Source organism: Petaurus breviceps, unplaced genomic scaffold (genome assembly GCF_028583685.1).
Source record: "Petaurus breviceps papuanus isolate PSGF00001 unplaced genomic scaffold, PetGlider_PUasm1.0 90897, whole genome shotgun sequence".
Taxonomy (NCBI): domain Eukaryota; kingdom Metazoa; phylum Chordata; class Mammalia; order Diprotodontia; family Petauridae; genus Petaurus; species Petaurus breviceps.
This window is the reverse complement of record NW_027187374.1, coordinates 2,315,615-2,335,292: the sequence shown is the minus strand read 5'-3', so window position 1 is coordinate 2,335,292 and position 19,678 is coordinate 2,315,615. Positions and strand designations below refer to the sequence as shown.

The following is a 19,678-nucleotide window of genomic DNA, read 5'->3' as shown; positions in this document are numbered from 1 at the left end:
GCCCCACTGCTTCCAAATAGAGGCCTGACATTTTGTGATCCCATCCTCATCACCAAATGTATCAGCAATGCCATATTCAAAATGCCTATGGAAATTACAGATATGCTGATATAATTATCCATCACAAAATACATCATGCTTGCCATATGGGGAAATAAGCTAGAAAATTCATTAAAATACCAAAAGATTGAGTCCCAAAACCAGAAAGTCAAAGCCATCAGAGTAGTTATGGCATTGGCACAGGTAGATAAAGTAGAAAGCACCCACATTTTCAAGCCTTTAAAACAGAATAGGCTACCTCAGGCAAAGGTCCTCCTCTCCCCACTCACAGCATCCACCCAGCGTCCAGGAAGCGCACTCCCAGCAGCTCCGGCCCCTGGCAGTCCTCAGCAGGAGTCCTTAGCAGAAATTCTGGCTGACTCAAAAAGGGCTTCGCACTGCCGCTGCCTCTGCTGCTGCTGCTACTGTTGCCGCCACTGCTAGCCACTGAAGGAACTCTAGTTTGACTTCCGCTTCCTCTTGCTCCACCCCTTCCTGCTACATCAGCAAGTCCAATGGGGCATGGAAGATCTTTAAATCCCATAACCCTTACATGTGCTGGCCGATTCCTGCCGGCCTACCAGGCTGTCCTCAGCAGGAGGTTATCTTCTCTGTGTCATTTTGTGGGTTCTGCAGCTACAAAGTTTGTTTAGAGTCCCCTTTTTACATGAATTGGGGGAGGTGGAAGCTGGAATAGCAGGGAGGTCCTGCTTCTACTCTGCCATCTTGATTCTGCCCCTCCCTTGCCTTTTCTATATGAGATAGTTTACCCCATTCTTTCTCTCCCCATCTCCTCTCATTATATTCCTCTTTCACCTCTTAATTTCACATTTTAAGTATCATCCCTTCCTATTAAATTGGTTCTGTGACCTCTATCTATGTCTACCTGTAAACATATATACACACATTCACATATGTATTCATATGCCCATATACCCTCCTATATGTAGACATATATATTTCTATTCCCTTCAACTATTTTCATACTGAGAAAAGTTTCATGAGTTACAATTATCGTTTTTCCATGTAGGAATATAAATAGTTCAATTTTGATAAGTTCCTTATGATTTCTTTTCCCTGTTTACCTTCTCATGCTTCCCTTGCTTCTTGTATCTGAATGTCAAATTTTCTATTCAACTCTGGTTTTTTCATCAAGAATACTTGAAAGTCCTCTATTCCACTGAATGACCATATTTTTCCCTGAAACATGATACTCTGTTTTGCTGGGTAGGTGATTCTTGGTTTTAATCCCAGCTCCTTTGGCCTCCAGAATATCACATTCCAAGCCCTTCGGTCCCTCAGTGTAGAAGCTGCCAGATCCTGTGTTATACTGATTGTGTTTCCACAATATTCAAATTGTCTCTTCCTGGCTGCTTGTAATATTCTCTCCTTGATCTGGGAATTTCAGAACCTGTCTATAATATTCCTAGGAGTTTTCTTTTGGGGATCTTTTTCAGGAGGTGATTGGTGGATTCTTTGAACGTCTATTTTGCCCTCTGGTTCTAAAACATCAGGACAATTTTCCTTGAGAATTTCTTGAAGGATGATTTCTAGGTTCTTTTTTTGATCATGGCTTTCAGATAGTCCAATAATTTTTAAATGATCTCTCCTGAACATTAAATAACATTTTTTTTATCACACTCCTATTCAATTTTATGATGTTATTATTGAAAAAGAAATCCCTTCAATGTATTGGAGGTTTGAATTTATCATAAACTAGCCATAGTATCATCTATCTATAGAGTTAGAAGGTACTTGAGAAGTCATCTACTCCAACCCCCTCACTTTACAGATGAAGAGACTAATGACCAGGAAGGTTAAATGACTTTCCTAAAGTCATACAAATAGTAACTATCAGAAAGCAGAATTTCAACCTAGATCTTTTGACTCTAGGATCAGCACTGTTTTTAATTTATCTAGCCCTCACCTTTCTCCTGACCTCTGGTCTCATATCTCCAATTGCCAACAAGATATATCAAAATTCAATATGTCCCAAAATTAGTTCATTCACTTTTTCTCTAATTCTTCCCCTATTTCTGTTAAGGACACTACAATCCTCTGAATCACGCAGGCTTACAACCTAAGTGTCATTCTCAACACCTCACTTTCTCTTGCTGTCCCCATATCCAATCAGTTGTCAAGTACTGCCATTCTACCTTCACAATATCTCTCATATGCACCCCTCTCCTCTCTTCTGAAGCCATCCTCCACTAAGCTATCAAAGTGATCTTCCTAAAGTTTAAATCTGATTTGGCTACTCTCCTCCTCAATAAACTGCAGAAAGTCCCTACTATCACCTCTAAGATTAAATTTAAAATCTTCTGTTTGGCTTTTAATCCTTCATAACCTGGCCCCTTCCTACTCTTGTTATACCTTATGCTCTTTCATGTATTCTAAGATCTAGTGGCTCTGGCCTCCTTGCTCTTTTTCACAAACAATTTTCCATCTCCCAACTCTATGCATTTTTACTGGTTGCCTCTCACATCTGGAATTCTCTCCCTCCCCATTCTGCCTTAGTTTCTCTCATTTCAAGTCTCAGAGTAAAATCCGCCCTTCTCCAAGAAGCTTTTAGCAATCCCTTAATGCTAATGCTTTTCATCTGTGATAATCTGCATTTTATCCTGCATTTTTATCTAATATTTTATCCAATAATATGTTTGCCCATAATAACAACAGCAATAATAATAGCTAGCATATATGAGTGTGTCTCTCTGTGTGTGTATGTATTACTTCAGGATTTGCAAAGCCCTTTATAAATATCTCAATTCATCCTCAGAACAACCCTGGTTCTGTGTTATTATTATGGTATTGTTCTTATCATCCAAGTTTTACAGATGAGGAAACTCATGAGGCAGACAGAGTTTAAATCACTTACCCAGAGTTACAAAGCTAGTAAGTATTTAAGATTATATTTGAACTTGGGTGATCCTGACTCTTGGTTGTTTGTATGTTGTCTCCCTCCACTAGACTGAGAGATCCTTGAAGGGAGGAAGTATTTTTTTTCATTTCTTTGTATCCCTAGTGTTTAGCACAGTATCTGACATTATTTAGCCATTTGGTTGTATAAGACTCTCCATGACCCTGTGGACCACAGCAAGCCAATACTGTCCGTATTATCTAGCCCTGAAGATACTGGAGTAGTTTGCCATTTCCTCCTCCAGTGAATTAAGGCAAACAGAGGTTAAGTGACTTACATATCTAGTGAGTGTCTGAGGCCAAATGTGAACCCAGGTCTTCATGAATGAAGGCCCAGCATTCTATCCACTGAGCCACCTAGTTGCCTCCTGTCTGGCATTAGTAAGCTCTTACTTAATAAATGTTCATTGACTTGTTGACTTTCACTATATTATGCTGCCATCTTCTAGTGTATTGTATGCTTCTACTAAAAAGACTGGAAGTTGAAAATACATTGGAGAGAGGCAGTCAGGTAGCACAGCGAGTAAAAGCACCAGCTCCAGTGTCGGGATGACCTGGGGATCCAATCTGGGCTCAGACACTTAGCACCTACCCAGAAATACCTGGCCATGTAACCTTGAGAAAGCTACTTAACCCCAATTGCTTAGGGGTGGCCAGGTGGCTCAGCGAGTAAGAGCACTGGCTCCAGTGTCGGGATGACCTGGGGATCAAATCCGGGCTCAGACACTCAGCACCACACCCAGAAATAACTGGCTGTGTAACCTTGAGCAAGTTATTTAATCCCGATTGCTTTAAAAAAAAAAAAAAAAGAAAGAAAGAAAAAAAAGAAAATACATTGGAGAACCAAGCAAATTTTTGCATCAACTGATTGCAAAACCAAGCACGAGCAGCTTTCCAGAGGACAGCTGCTGTGAACAGCTTTCAAGGTTCAGATTACATAGCATAGTGAACACTCTATTCAGTAACAAATCAGAGTAAAACATTCACAGAAAATCAAGGTACAGCAAAGTGGTCATATAGTTTTAAACAAAGTACAATCATTTAGTCAATCAATTAGTAACTCAATCATTCAATCATAAAGTACAAAAGATCAAAGTCCTCCACCCATGGGGCACACTAAGTTACAAATGAGTCACTATTCAGTCATCAGTCACTATTCAATCATCAGTCACTACTCAGTCATCAGTTACTACTCAGTACCCTCTTAAGGGGTAGTGGGAAATACACAAGCCATCCACCCCTAGGTTACTAGTAAATTACAATTTCAGTCACTACTCAGTACTCACAGAGAGGTCTTTTCATCTTGACTTGGGGAAGGCTTTCAGCTTCCATGGCTCCTCTTCCATGGTGCCAGCTTCCGCCCAAGTCTAACCAACTGCCACCTGAGTTCAAAGGCAGATAGCTCCCAGTTCTTTGTCCAGCTCTCTGTGCAGTTCCTGCTCCACACTGGAGCTCACAGTGTCCAGTCCATCCCAAATCCTTCACAGTCTGTGTTCCTGGAAAGACAAGGCTTAACAAAGCCACAAGAACATTCATCCACATTAACAACATTTGTACAGAATACCGACACCACAGTCATGCTTCCTCAGTCGTCAGCAGCTCCAGCTAGCCCTCGGAAATCCTCAGCAGCTCTGGCTGGCCCTCAGAAGTCTTCAGCAGCTTCATTCTCAAAATCAAAATCACTTTCTCCATGGAAGTTCCAGTCCAATAGCAGCAGCCCAGCCTTCAGGTGCTCATCCCAAGAAGTTCTGACTTTCCCAACTGGGGTTATTCCTTATATACAGTATTGCTTCTCCCTGTTCTGCCCCTTTCTGTTACCTCAGCAACAGGGGTTCATACCTTCTGTTTCTTTAACAGAGTATTAATTTGAAACTAGGTGCTAAGTACCTGTCAGCTTAGCAATACAAAGAGATCTTCAAATTTACTATTACACTGATGCATCTGTTGCTTCTAGAGTCCATAGCTCTTGACCTTTTTTTTTCATATTTTCCTAAAAGGAAAAGTCTGGAAAGGAATTTAGGCTAGAGAAAACATTTCTTAATATTTTCAGTTGAGCTTTTAAAAAAAAGGTTTGTAATATGCTTCTGAAAATCCCAAGAATATCAAAGACAACAATAAAGGTTAGATATCTACTAAAATATTCATAGAAATATTTTTGTGATAGCTAGCTGGCACAGTGGATATAGCACTAGACCTGGAGTGAGAAGACCTTCATTCAAATCTAGCAGCACAGTTTATTAGCTGTGTGAGCCTACTTAAGTTTCAGTCTCTGTCTCCCTTATCTTCCTTATCTGTAAAAAATAATAAGGACCTCCTTCCCAGAGTTGATGTGAAGATAAAATGAAATATTTATAAAGCACTACCTAAATGTTAACTATTATTAATGGAAGCAAAGTGGGTGCCCACTGATTGGGAGATGTCTGAAAAAATTGTGGTATATAAATATAATGCAATATTAGTGTGCCATAAGGAACAACACAGATGAGGAATTCAGAGAAGTTGAAATTGAAAAACAAATTGGAAAAACTTGTTACATAATGAAGTAAGCAGAAGCAAGATAATGATATACATAATTATCATAATGGTATAAATGAATAAAACACTTAAAAGCAACCAAACTCTGATTAATTGCAATGATCAATTTTAATCTAAGAGAATAGATGATGAAATGCACACTCCTCCTCACTGTAGAGAGGTGAGAAAACTAGGGTATGGTTTCTATATAAATAAGTCTTCCTTAACCATTTTTCTTTGTTACAAACAAGTGTTTTTTGTTGAGGAAGAGAAATCATACTGTGAAATGGCAAAAACTGTCAATAAAAATTTCTAAAAATGAAGTTTAAGATCATCTTGAAAAGGTTTTTTTTTTAAACAAAGGAAAAGATTTAAATCTTTCTTCAGAATGGATACTATAAGCCACCCACATCTGTCCACACTTATTAGACTTTCCCTCCAGCAAAATGTTTTAAGTACTGTGCTCTTGAAGAGATGTTCTGTATGAACCCAAGTCAGTAGCAACAGTGGTTGTATTGCAAGTCTTTGTTTATTATTTAATGGCAATAACAGAACTAGGAGAAATAGTATCACCAATAATTATATTTAGGAAACTTATAATCTAAGTGAACTTTCAATTAAGCTGTCTTTTAAAACTTTAATTTTAAAAGAGATTCTATTCTCTACTTTTCTACTGTAGATTTACTAAAGGAAGACATACACAAGGAAGTACAAACACCACTGGAGAGTAATGGAAGGAAAAGAGAGAAAAAAGAAGATCTAGAAAACAAACCTAATTTTCTGAAAGAAGAACAAGAGACAACAGCAAAAACAGAAAATATAAGTACTCCTTTAAGGAATAGCAATGAATATCATAATGTAGGAAAAGAAAGGTTTAAAATTAGTGTATCAATGCATGACATAGATGAACTGCATAATAAACACGTGATTCAAAATAGCCAAATTCCACTTAAGCATAGAAAACATTACTCTTTCACAGAAGCCACTGAAAACTTGCATAATGGACTTCCTACTTCAGGTACATCTAATTTAGGTACCACCCGCAACAGTCAAGTTGCAAACAAGCAGCAAGGTAATACAACTGATCTGAAGATAGAAAATTCAAATAGTAGATATGAGCCATCATTTGGTAAATCTTCCAAACCAAAAGTAAAAGATTCATCAGGTGAAAGGAATGGAAACTGTGTAAATACAACTTTGAGGGATAAGAAAAATAATCTGATGGAAGAACTCTTTGGATCAGGTTGTGTCTTAAAAAACAGTCCCACAAAGCTGATCTTAAATCATCTAATAAAGAAATAGAGAGTTTGGAAGATGATAGGATACATGACAATTATCGATCTACAGCCATTAATGCTTTTGGAGATTCTAAGGTAACTATGGTAAAGCCTATTAAATCATATTCATCCCCAGAAGAAAAAGAGAAAGTTAATTATTTCAATCCAGTTAACATATGAATATATTCCAGTTTGTTCTTTCATGCTTGCCTTATAGAGACATATTTAGTTTAGTTTTATAGAAATTAGTTCAAGTGCTTATAATTTTACTATGTTAATGTTTAATTAGAAAAAAAGATGATTGTAATTGTATTTCATTTACCAAGAAAATCCAGAGTACTTTAGACAGATTCCCAAATTTAGGGAAATTCATTTCTCATAGTTTGCATGATAGTTCTGCACTTAACTTTGACTGTCTGTTGTCTGCTAGAAAAACTGACATAGTTTAGGTAACAACAAATATTCCATAAGCAAGAATTTCATTTGAACCCATTGTTACTAACAGTTATAAGCATTTTTCTACCTTTTTCCTAGTTAGAGGATATTTAAATAGTGAGATTATTATTCCATGCATATGGTACAAATTTGAAGAATTTTAAATAAAAAAATCAAAACTTCTGATAAAAATGACCAGTTCTTTGTGATTCAGTATTTGCCTTACAGGTTAGCTACTTGGGAAGCCAACAATGAGAACAGCTATAAAATTAAAATATTTTCATGTCAAACAGGGAAAGTTTTCATCTCATTAATACTGCAATAAGAGGGAGATATTTTAGCTGAAAAGGCCTGTGATTTGGTTTTAGAGGTCCCACTTGTAGTGCAGTGACCCCATGAGGTTAAGCCTCTCTTGTTGAGACATCACACTTGTCAAGTCTGAAAATAATCTCTTACTTGATGGGTTTAGTATTATACTTATAAAACTCCTTGAGTAAAGAAATTCACTATAAAAAGAGAGGCATAGTTACAACAATGTCATATATCATAATGGGGGGAGTGGGGAATTCCCTAAGCTCTGTTTGATTCTAGGCATGAGTCATCTGACAGCCAATCATATAGTCACAGGGTGTTAAAAGGAAGGCTCAAGATTAACCAGATGGGGAAATTTCCTTTTCAGCAAGGAAAGAGCACAATGGGGAAATAGAGTCAAAAAGCTCCTACCTGAGGCCATGCCAAGGTTGTCCCCAAAACTTTTCCCAGGCACATTCACCTTTAGCAGTTCCCAGACTGAAGCACATGCCATTTTGTACTGTTGGCTTCATGACAATTCAGACAACTTATCCATGTAATCAAAGGTCAAAACAAAAGTAACTTACAGTCCCCAGAATTTTTATCTTAAAGAACAAAATTTCACTAATCCCAACCTAAGGCTTGAATATCTTTCCCGATGTTACCTTAATGGCTAACATTTCATTTATCCTTTACTTATAAATTAGAACTAATAATACTCTGGAGTTTCAGACATGCAGCAAATACCTGATAGTTGACTCAATACTGATATGCTGAAGCTACATTTTAAGCCACCTATTACTTTTATAGAAGTCAAGATTTTCAAACGACTTGAAAATCTTGACTTTTATGAAAAAAATTCACTATTATAGCAAACTTATTATTGTCGTTTTTTATGACAAAATGTACCTCATTAAATAATAGTTTCCATATACTTTATCACATCCTTTCAAAAGCTCAATTCATGTGTAACAGCATCCAGATTAAAAAGTTGTTTTGTCTAACATCATTTCTGTTACAAGGGTCTCTCAAATTTCACGATATAAGAAAATTTAGAAATACTACAATGTGTTGTAAACACAAACAATATGATGTATTTAAAACATGAAATAAAACTTCAGATGACATTAATTCTGCTAATTGCATTTCCAAATTATCCCATATAAAAATCTTATTACCTTTGGCATTTTAAACCCACTATAGATTTATCAGGCAAAGAACAATTACATTCAATTAAATAATAATGTAGGGTTTAACATATGTCAATCACTTTGTTAAGCACTTTACAATCATATTATTTTTATCCTCACATCAACTTTGGGAGATGGCCACCATTATTTTTCTCTTTATAGATCAGGAAACTGGGGCAAATAGATAACTTAAGATTACACAGCTAATAAATTTGTGCACTTGGAATGTAACTTGTTTCACTTCATTTTTCCAGCATTTTTTCCAACACCTTTTATTTGGGAATCTGATCTAAAATAAGAAAGGTCAACAGAATCAGAGAGAGAGGGTCTCTGAACTAGGGGAATTATAGGGTATCTCTGGTTTAAACTTTTCTCTTTTCATGGTCAAGGAAGGGTTAACAAGAGGTAGCTGTAAAGTGCAAACCATATACCTATTTTTTTTTTCTTCAATTTAGGATTACTTCCAAACTAGCTGCTTTCCTTCTTGTCCTAAAACAATGAGGCTATTAACCTGGGGGTGGGGGAATTATTTAATTGACATTTAGCTTTTAACTTTTATAGAATTTAATTCTTATTTTTCCTTAAAACAAATTCTGCAGAGTGGTACCTGAAAATTTGCTAAGATATTTCAGAAGGGAGAGAGCTCCTGAAATTATGCACAATCTCACTAATTCTCTCCTGAAATCTTAAAAATGATAAATCTTCAAACTCCTTAATGATTAATCTCCAAACCTACAAAATCTGCTAAAATGATTTTAGCAATTTTGTAATCTTTGATTATCTGACTTTATTTCTTTAATTCCAATATAGCCAAAGCTGAAATGATGGGGGGAAAATTGTTGCCGATTTTTTTTTTCCTGTCTTATAACTGAATCTCCTGCAGAAAACCTAAAGCAGGAGTTAATCCTACTTACTGGGACAACTGATTAATCTTTCCCAATGTTCTAAACCCTTAGGCTATAAACCATTAGAAGTTTTTCTAGCTGGCTGCATTTTCTTTTTTTTTTTAATCTTTCAAGGTATTAAAATCTACAAACAACACAAACATGATGCAAGACAAAGATTTTCCTACCTTTTACAAAGACATAAATACAGACAAAATGATAAGAAAGACAGACATACGGACAGGCTAATTCTATCTAAGCATTCCTTAAAGGAATCTAAGTTTCAAAAGGCTTTTTTCACTTGGTGGTTTGGAGTAGTCATTTTTTAAAAAACATCCCATTCAAGGTATTTAGTTTTCTTGCTGGTTTCATCAAGATTTTTTTTTAAGATTTTTCTTTTTGCTTTTTGGAGGGGGGAAGGTAGGGCATTTGGGGTTAATTGACTTGCCCAAGGTCACCCAGCTAGTTTTGTGTTGTGTCTGAGGCTGGATTTGAACTCAGGTCCTCCTGACTCCAGGGCTGGTGCTCTATTCACTGTACAACGACCTAGCTGCCTCAAGATATTTCTTAAGGTAATTTATTTTATCTCCCAAGGTGGGCCTTTTGTTGGCTGATGGATAAGGTGCCCTGCAGTCATATTTTTCAGCAGTACATTCTCAGTTACCATTGAGAATACTGCAACCATAGGGAAAACAAAAACACGAGGTACTTCTTCCCAGAAGTCAGACACTTCTCCAGGAAGAGACTGACTAATTGCCTCTGCGGTCACAATCCCCCAAGGAAGCAGAGCTTGACCAAAAGACAGGAGCTTGGCAATCAGAGTAGGAAAATCACCCACTGCCACTCTTGAAGTCAATTCAAGTGGAGCTCAATAGAATCCTGCATGTGCCATACCTCAAATCCCACTTGGGGTGAGGCAGAAGGTAACTACTCACTTTCTGATACCAACTGTCAAGTCTGAAAACAAATGACCAAAAAGTCACAGAAGTTATACAACCTCTGTTAATTCTAAAAATACCAAAGAGCTCACACAGGTCATCACAACCACAGTTAACTCTAAGAAATAAAATAAATACCAAATAAAAATTAGAGCCAACAGCAGTCATAGGCAAAAAGCTTTCTTTATTCCATTGAAGGAGGGAGGCTAGATACATGTGCCAGGGCCTCCTCTATAAGGAGACCCTTTTTAATGAGGCCAAATCTTAATACATATAGCAATGGCTATGCAGTGAGCTGTAGCCATGACACTGAGGGGTAAAAGCAACAACGAGTTTAATTCATAGCAGGGCATCAGGATCAGAATATGGGGTCCTGCAGGTACTTTTCCAAGCTCAGGGACCACCTGGGGATGGTGTAAAACAATTCTAGGATTTTGCTGTGGCAGAGTGCATCCAGAGGGTAAAGTACAAAAGACTTGTTTTGCCAAGCTTGGGGCCTAGCTTGCTTGCTGAGCCTTAGCTCTGGAAAACAGGGTGTGTGTCCTAACAATAAAAAGAGAAGAGTGGTTTGGCATGGGGATCCTGACACCCTTAGACTTTCTCTAATCATAGACTTGCTAAATATGAGGGGACTGGGGCAGCTAGGCACCAGCCCTGGAGTTAGGAGGACCTGAATTCAAATCCAGCCTCAAACACAACACAAAAACTAGCCATGTGACCTTAAGCAAGTCACTTAACCCCAGTTGCCCTACCTTCCCCCCTCCCAAAAAGCAAAAAAAAAAAAAATTAAAAATACATATTATTTAAAAATATATATATGAGGGACTTCATTAGGAAGGAAAATGTGTCTTTGGAATGTATCATGCTGGCAGGATACTATGGTTACAGAGAAGTTTCTTAATGTCTTCTGGTAAAGTCACTGCAAATGCTCAATACATTGGAGAACTTTTATCTGCCTCAAGCCTTCCTAATGTTCAGGCCATCTGTTGTTGTGTGTTGTCCTTTGTTCCTGAAGAGGACCCAAATGATACCATTATGCTAAAGTCAAGTTTCAATGTGTCCAACTGTGGTTGATCAGACCACTACTAGCTCAAAAAGTCAGACACAAATAGTCCATGTAAACATTTGGGGTGGATTCCCCAAATTTGCGCATCCTGTATTTCCTTTGAGCTGTTTCAATTCTGCTTTTGCTCATAAAACAAAGCACTTTCTCTGATGTGGGCAGACCCTGCTTGAGCAGTCTTGTGCCAATGTCTTCCATATCACACAATCAATTCCAAAATTCTTGAGAGACCCTGAGAGTGACCTTGTATTACTTCTAACGACCATGTGAATGCTTGCCCTGTGCAAGTTCTCCATAAAACAGTCTTTTTGGCAACAGTACATTTTGCATTCAAACAATGGTGGCCAGCCCATAAGAGCTCCACTGTCTGAAGCAGAGTTTGAGTGCTTGGCAGTTTTATTTGAGTAAGGACCTCAGTGTCTGGTATCTTATCCTGCCAGGTGATCTTCAGTATCTTCCTAAGATAATTAAAATGAAAGGAATTCTAGAGGCAGGCCTGGAAGGCACCTGATCAACTCAGAGGGCAAGTCATCCTAACGAAAGACAAGGTCCATTACCAGGCCTATCACCAAAGGGCTGGGACTGGAGAGAGCAAGGTAAGAACCAAATACAGGGGCCCCTGTCCTGGACAGCAAATACACCTGGGACTACCACTTCATAGTCCAGAAATTAAAAAAAAAAAAAACCCTTATCAGGACCTCCAAAGACCAGGATGACAGAGTGAATCTGGCATACTCCAAACCAACCCCCCACCCTGAAAACATAGTAACCATTGCCCCAGGAAAAAACCCTCTACAGTAACTCTTCCCCAGGGCAAAACCTTCTACATAAAGGCTTGGGATCCCTAGAGGAAGGGCGTGGCTAGGGCCCTGCCTCAAAATGGGTAGAAAGCAGACTACAAAAGACAAAGACCCTGGAGTCCTACTATCCTCAGAGGGAGGAACCAAACTCAGAGGGAGACAATGTGGACTCCACACCCACAGCTGAAACATCAACAGGGTCCCAAGCACAGAAAACTCTCCTAGATGAGATCAAAAGGAACTTTGAAAACCCGATTGGGAGAGATGGAAGACAAAATGAATAATTCTCTCAAAACCAAAATAGCAGAATTAGAAAAACATTATAATGAAGAAAACATCTCTCTAAAAAGAAAAGTATATGATATGGAAAAGGAGCTCCAAAAATTAACCAAGGAAAATGATTTGCTAAAAATTAGAATCAACCAAATTGAAACAAATAACTTTGTGAGGAACCAAGAATTAGTCAAACAAAACAACAAGAATGAAAAATTGGAAAAAGAGGTAAAATACCTCAAAGAAAAAATAACTGACCTGGAAAACAGATCCAGGAGAGATAATCTGAGAATCATAGGCCTACCAGAAAATCATGATAAAAAATGAGCCTGGACAACATTCTCCAAGAGCTCGTTAATGAAATCTGCCCTGAGATACTAGAACCTGAGAGTAAAATAGAAATTGAGGGAATCCACCGGACACCTGCTGAAAGAGATCCCAAACTGAAAAGTCCTCGAAATGTTGTGGCCAAACTCCAGAACTACCAGATAAAAGAGAAAATACTTCAAGCTGCCAGAAAGAAACAATTCAAATATCGAGGGTCCACAGTGAGGATCGCACAGGATTTGGCAGCCTCTACACTGAAAGATAGGAGGCAGTGGAATACAATTTTCCGGAAGACAAAAGAGCTCAGGTTACAACCAAGGAACACATACCCAGCGAGACTGAGCATATTCTTCCACGAAAAGAGATGGTCATTCAACAATATAGCAGAGTTCCAGACCTTCCTGATAAAAAAGCCAGAACTCAATGGAAAATTCAACCTCTAATTACAAGATGCAACAGTGACATAGAAAGGTAAACAAGGAAAACACACACACACACCCTGCTATTTGATAAGAGCAAACTGGCTATAGACAAGTAGAGGATATGAGTATAAAAATACACAAAATGATGATTTAAAAAAATTTTATTAAGGGTTACAAAGGGACTGCAATGGCAGAAAGGGAATGAATGAAGTGGAAAAGGTAAATTATGCCACACAAAGAGGCATAAAAACAGTACAGCAGGGGCAGCTAGGTGGCACAGTGAACAGAGCACCAGCCCTGGAGTCAGGAGGACCTGATTTCAAATCTGGCCTCAGACACTTAACACACACAAAAAAACTAGCCATGTGACCTTGGGCAAGTCACTTAACCCCAGTTGCCCTACAAAAAAAAAATGACAGAAAAAAAGTAAAAACAGTACAGCAGAGGAAAAGAAGGGAGGGAGATGGGAATCATATGAGCTTTTTCCTCATTGGTTCTGATGCAAGGAGGGAATAACAACCAGTTAAGCATAGGACTCTATGGAGAAGAAATGCAAAAAGTATCATTTTAGAGGGAAAGAGGGAAGGGAGAGAAGCTTCGCATGAGATTTGTTCCTGTCATTCTTGGTGCAAAGAAGAAATAACTTACTTCATTAAGTATAAAAATATCCTACAGGCAGTAAGAGGGGGAAAGGGCTATGGGGGGGGGTTAGTAGAGAGGGAAGAAGTAAGGGGAAAGGGGAGGAAAAGGGAGGGAGGCAGTTGTCAAAAGAAAAACTATTTAGGGGGGAAGGAAGAAGGGGGGAAAATATGAATATTAACAGGGGTGGGAATAGGATGGAGGGAAAGAAACAGATAAAAATCCTAACTATAAATGTGAATGGAATGAACTCTTTCATAAAACAGAGACGGATAGCAGAATGGATTAGAAATCATAATCCTACAATATGCTGTTTACAAGAAACACATCTGAAACAGAAGGATACACACAGGGTAAAGGTAAAAGGCTGGAGTAAAATATATCATGCCTCAGCTGAAGTAAAAAAAAGCAGGGGTAGCAATCCTTATCTCAGATAAAGCCAAAGCAAAAATTGACCTAATTAAAAGAGATAAGGAAGGAAACTATATCCTGTTAAAAGGCACCATTGAGAATGAAGCAATATCATTACTTAACATATATGCATCAAGTGGTATAGCATCCAAATTCCTAGAAGAGAAGGAAAAGGAATTAAAGGAAGAAATAGATAGCAAAACTATACTAGTGGGAGACCTTAATCTCCCCCTCTCTGAACTTGATAAATCTAACTTCAAAATAAACAAGAAAGAAGTTAAGGAGGTGAACAGGATTTTAGAGAGGATAGGTATGATAGATCTCTGGAGAAAACTGAATGGGGATAAAAAGGAATATACTTTCTTCTCGGTGGTTCATGGCACATACTCAAAAATTGACCACATAAATTTTTGGATTAAAAACATAAAAGCCTCACAATTCTATGCAGTAAGGCAGAAATATTAAATGCATCCTTCTCAGATCATGATGCAATAAAAATTATATGCAATAAAGGGCCAGGGAAAGACAGACTAAAAACTGACTGGAAATTAAACAATTTGATCCTAAAGAATGAGTGGGTCAAACAAGAAATTATAGAAACAATCAGTAATTTCATTCAAGAGAATGATAAAAATGAGACAACATACCAAAATTTGTGGGATGCATTAAAGGCAGTTCTTAGGGGAAGTTTTATATCCCTGAGTGCATACATGATTAAATTAGAGGAAAGGGAGCTCAACAAATTGGGCATGCAATTGAAAAACCTAGAAAAAGAACAAATTCAAAATCCCCAATTCAATAATAAATTAGAAATATTGAAAACCAAAGGAGAGATTAATAAAATTGAAATTAAGAAAACTATTGAATTAATAAATAAAACTAAGGGCTGGTTTTATGAAAAAACCAACAAAACTGATAGATCCTTAGTCAACATGATAAAAAAAAAAAAAGAAAACCAAATTATGAGTATCAAAAATGAAAAGGGTGAATCTACCTCCAATGAAGAGGAAATCAAAACAATAATTAGGAATTATTTTTCCCAATTGTATGCACATAAATTTGACAATCTTAGGGAAATGGATGAATACTTACAAAAATACAAGTTGCCTAGATTAACTGAAGAGGAAGTAAATTACTTAAATAACCCTATCTCAGAAAAAGAAATTGAACAAGCCATCAGTCAACTCCCTAGGAAGAAATCTCCAGGGCCAGATGGATTTACTAGTGAATTCTATCAAACATTGAAAGAACAATTGATTCCAATACTCTACAAACTATTTGGAAAAATTAGTGGAGAAGGAGTCCTACCAAATTCTTTTTATGACACAAATATGGTACTGATACCTAAATCAGGAAGAGATAAAACAGAGAAAGAAAATTATAGACCAATCTCCCTCATGAATATAGATGCAAAAAATTCTAAATAAAATACTAGCCAAAAGACTACAGCAACTTATCTCAAGAACAATACACTTTGATCAGGTAGGATTTATTCCAGGAATGCAAGGATGGTTTAATATTAGTAAAACCATCAGTATAATTGATCATATCAACAATAAAACTAGCAGAAACCACATGATCATCTCAATAGATGCAGAAAAGGCTTTTGACAAAATACAACATCCATTCCTATCAAAAACATTGTAAAGTATAGGAATAAATGGAGCCTTCCTTAAAATAATAAGTAGCATCTATTTAAAGCCATCAGCAAGTATCATATGTAATGGAGAGAATTTCCCATAAGATCAGGGGTGAAACAAGGGTGTCCACTATCACCCCTCTTATTCAATCTGGTACTAGAAATGTTAGCAGTAGCAATTGCAGAAGAAAAAGATATCAAAGGAAACAAATTAGGCAGAGACCAAGCTATCACTCTTCGCAGATGATATGATGATATATTTAAAGAATCCTAGAGAAGGAAGTAAAAAACTATTTGAGATAATAAATTTGGCAAAGTTGTAGGATATAAAATAAACCCACATAAATCCTTGGCATTCCTGTATATTTATAATGAAATTCAACAGCAAGAGATAGAAAGAGAAATCCCATTTAAAGTTACTGTAGACATTATAAAATATTTGGGAATCTACCTGCCAAAACAAACCCAGAACCTATATGACCACAACTACGAAACACTTTTCACACAAATAAAGTCAGATCTAACTAATTTGAAAAATATCAATTGCTTGTGGCTGGGTCAAGCTAATATAATAAAAATGACAATTTTACCTAAATTAAATTATATATTTAGTGCCATACCAATTAATTTACCAAAAAACTACTTTATAGAGCTAGAAAAAATAGTCACAAAATTCATTTGGAAGAATAAATAGTCCAGAATATCAGGGGAACTAATGAAAAGAAATGCTAGGGAAGGTGGACTAGCTATACCAGATTTCAATCTGTAGTATAAAGCAGCAGTCATCAAAACTACTTGGTACTGGCTGAGGAATAGAGGAGTGGATCAATGGAATAGATTAGGCACATGAGATTCAGAAGTCAATGACTATAGTAATCTATTGTTTGATAAACCCCAAGACCCTAGTTTTTGGGATAAGAACTCACTCTGACAAAAACTGCTGGGAAAACTGGAATATAGTATGGCAGAAACTGGGCATAGACCATTATCTAACACCATATACCAAAATCAAGTCTAAATGGGTGCATGATCTACGTATAAAGGTTGATACTGTAAGCAGTCTCGGAAAACAAGGAATAGTTTACCTGTCAGATTTGTGGAGAGGGAAAGATTTTGTGACTAAACAAGAATTAGAGAACATTATAAAATGTAAAATGGATAATTTTGACCACATGAAATTGAAAAGCTTCTGTACAAACAAAGCCAATGTAACCAAGATTGAGAGGGAGGTGGGAAATTGAGAAAGAATCTTTACAACCTATGTCTCTGACAAAGGACTCATTTCTAAAATATACAGAGAATTGAGTCAAATTTATAAGAATACAAGTCATTCCCCAATTGATAAATGGTCAAAGGATATGAACAGGCAATTTTCAGAGAAAGAAATTAAAGATATCTATAAGCACATGAAGAAATGCTCTAAATCACTATTGATTAGAGAAATGCAAATCAAAACAATTCCGAGGTACCACATCTCACCAGTCAGATTGGCTAAGATGACAAAACAAGAAAATGATAAATGCTGGAGAGGATGTGGGCAAATTGGAACACTAATGCATTGCTGGTGAGTTGTGAACTGATCCAGCCTTTCTGGAGAGCAATCTGGAATTATGCCCAAAGGGCTATACTTTCATATCCTTTGACCCAGCAATACCACTCCTAGGGCTATATCCCAAAGAGATCATAGAAGTGGGAGGAAGACCCATATGTACAAAAATATTTATAGCAGCTGTTTTTGTGGTGGCAAAGAATTGGAAATTAAAGGGGTGCCCCTCAATTGGGGAATTGCTGAACAAGTTGTGGTATATGCATTTTATGGAATACTACTGTGCTATAAGAAACGAGGAGCAGATGGACTTCATATTTACCTGGAGAGGCTTATACAAACTGATGCTGAGTGAGAAGAGAAGAACCAGGAGAAATTTGTACACAATTACAGACACAACGTATGTGTGATGACCAACCGTGATAGACTGGATTCTTCTCAGCAATGCAGTGATATAAGTCAATCCCAAAAGACTCATGATGGAGAGAAATGTGTGCACCAGAGAAAGAACTAGAAAGAACTGAGTTTATATCCAGATGGAAGCAAAATACCCGATCTTTTTCCTTTTTCTTGTTTGGTTTTATGTCCTCTTTACCGTTTTTCATTCCATCTGATACAATCCGTCTGTATAACCTGACTAATGTATAATGTGAAAGTATTTACAGATCTTATACTTGACTATATGCCACCATGGGGGTGGGAGGGGATGGAGGGGGACAAACCCAAGCAAGCATGACATCATGAAACTGACATACTATGCTAGTGAAATTCTTGGGGCAAACAAATTTTGACATAATTTTTCATAAGCCCTCACGCCTAACAGTATTAAAGGCCTTGGTCAGATCTACAAATGTTGTGTACAGACTTCTGTTTTGCTCCTGGCATTTCTCCTGGTGCAGCAGCAAACACCATATCAACTGTTCCTCGGCCCTTTCAGAAGCCACACTGGCTCTCAGGTAGATGACCATTTTCCAGGTGAAGAATCAGCCTATTAAGGAGAAGTCTGGCAAGAATCTTGCAAGAAGTGACTAAGAGAGAGACCCCCTGTGATGGTTACAGGACAATCTATTTCCTTTACCTTTACAAAGATGGACAATGGAGACATCCTTGAACTCATGAGGGTAACCTCCTCTTGCCATATAACTTGGAAAATTTCAGTCAGCTTTTGCATTAGCAATGGACCCCCTACTTTGTAAATCTCATCTGGAATAGAATCAGTTCCAGGTGCTTTGCCATATGAAAGGAACCTAATAGCATTCAAAACGTCTTCTTCAGTTGGAGCTCAGGCCATTATCCACTGTTCTGCCCACACTAATGGCACTGATCCTGTTTCAAGAAGCAACAACCTTGATGACACTGCTACAATGCTTTTCATCCCTCTGCTTCTGACAATGTTCACCTTTCTTGATCTACAATGACTCTGAAATTGCAAAATGGAAACAGCATTTTCATGCCAAGCAGTGACTGCAGAAGACTGAAAACTTCTCCCAGAGTTTCTATGACCAAGTATGTCTATGTGTTCATAATGGTGGGGGAAGGGGACACATTTTGGCACACAAGGGATTAGGGATATGATTAGAAGGGTGTGGTTGCCCCTAGTATTATTCCTGTTGCTACATGTTCTACTTCTCAGGCATCTTAGCCTCCTCCCACACCGGGCAATTGATGATTCAAAAGCTTAAGTCTCTGCCCCAAGTGACTTTGGGGACAGAACTGACCCCAGATAGATGCTGAGTTTTTCCCCTCAGGCTTATTGGAGGGCCACACAGGCCATCCCCCAGAACCCCACCCCTCACACCGTTATCTTGTTCTGGTGTTCTCCTATCCTGCTTCCTCTGTCCCTCAGTTCTCTGGCCCAGCACTGGCAATTCAGAAAGCTATCCCTCTGGTTCTATAGGGTTGATTTCTGCAGTTTGGGTCTTGGAGGCTCTAACAGAAAGAGGGTTTGGAGATGTAGGGCTGAGTTGTATTTCAAGCCTACACATATGTCCTGTACCTTTGTAAGGGTTATGGGATTTAAAGATCTCCCATGCCCCATGGACGTGCTGACATAGCAGAGCAAGAGAAAGTGAAA

The 19,678-nt window shown here is 37.7% G+C and overlaps 1 protein-coding gene across 1 annotated transcript in view; it reads left to right on the top strand.

Moving 5' to 3' along the window:
- The window catches only part of LCA5L (lebercilin LCA5 like), a 69,489-nt gene extending 61,912 nt beyond the window's left edge, over window positions 1–7,577 (top strand). The window contains 2 exon segments of the mRNA XM_069074850.1: window positions 6,149–6,736; window positions 6,739–7,577. Coding sequence (XP_068930951.1) covers window positions 6,149–6,736; window positions 6,739–6,926 — 776 coding nt within the window. The 3' untranslated portion in view covers window positions 6,927–7,577.
- The last annotated feature ends 12,101 nt before the right edge of the window (window positions 7,578–19,678 follow it).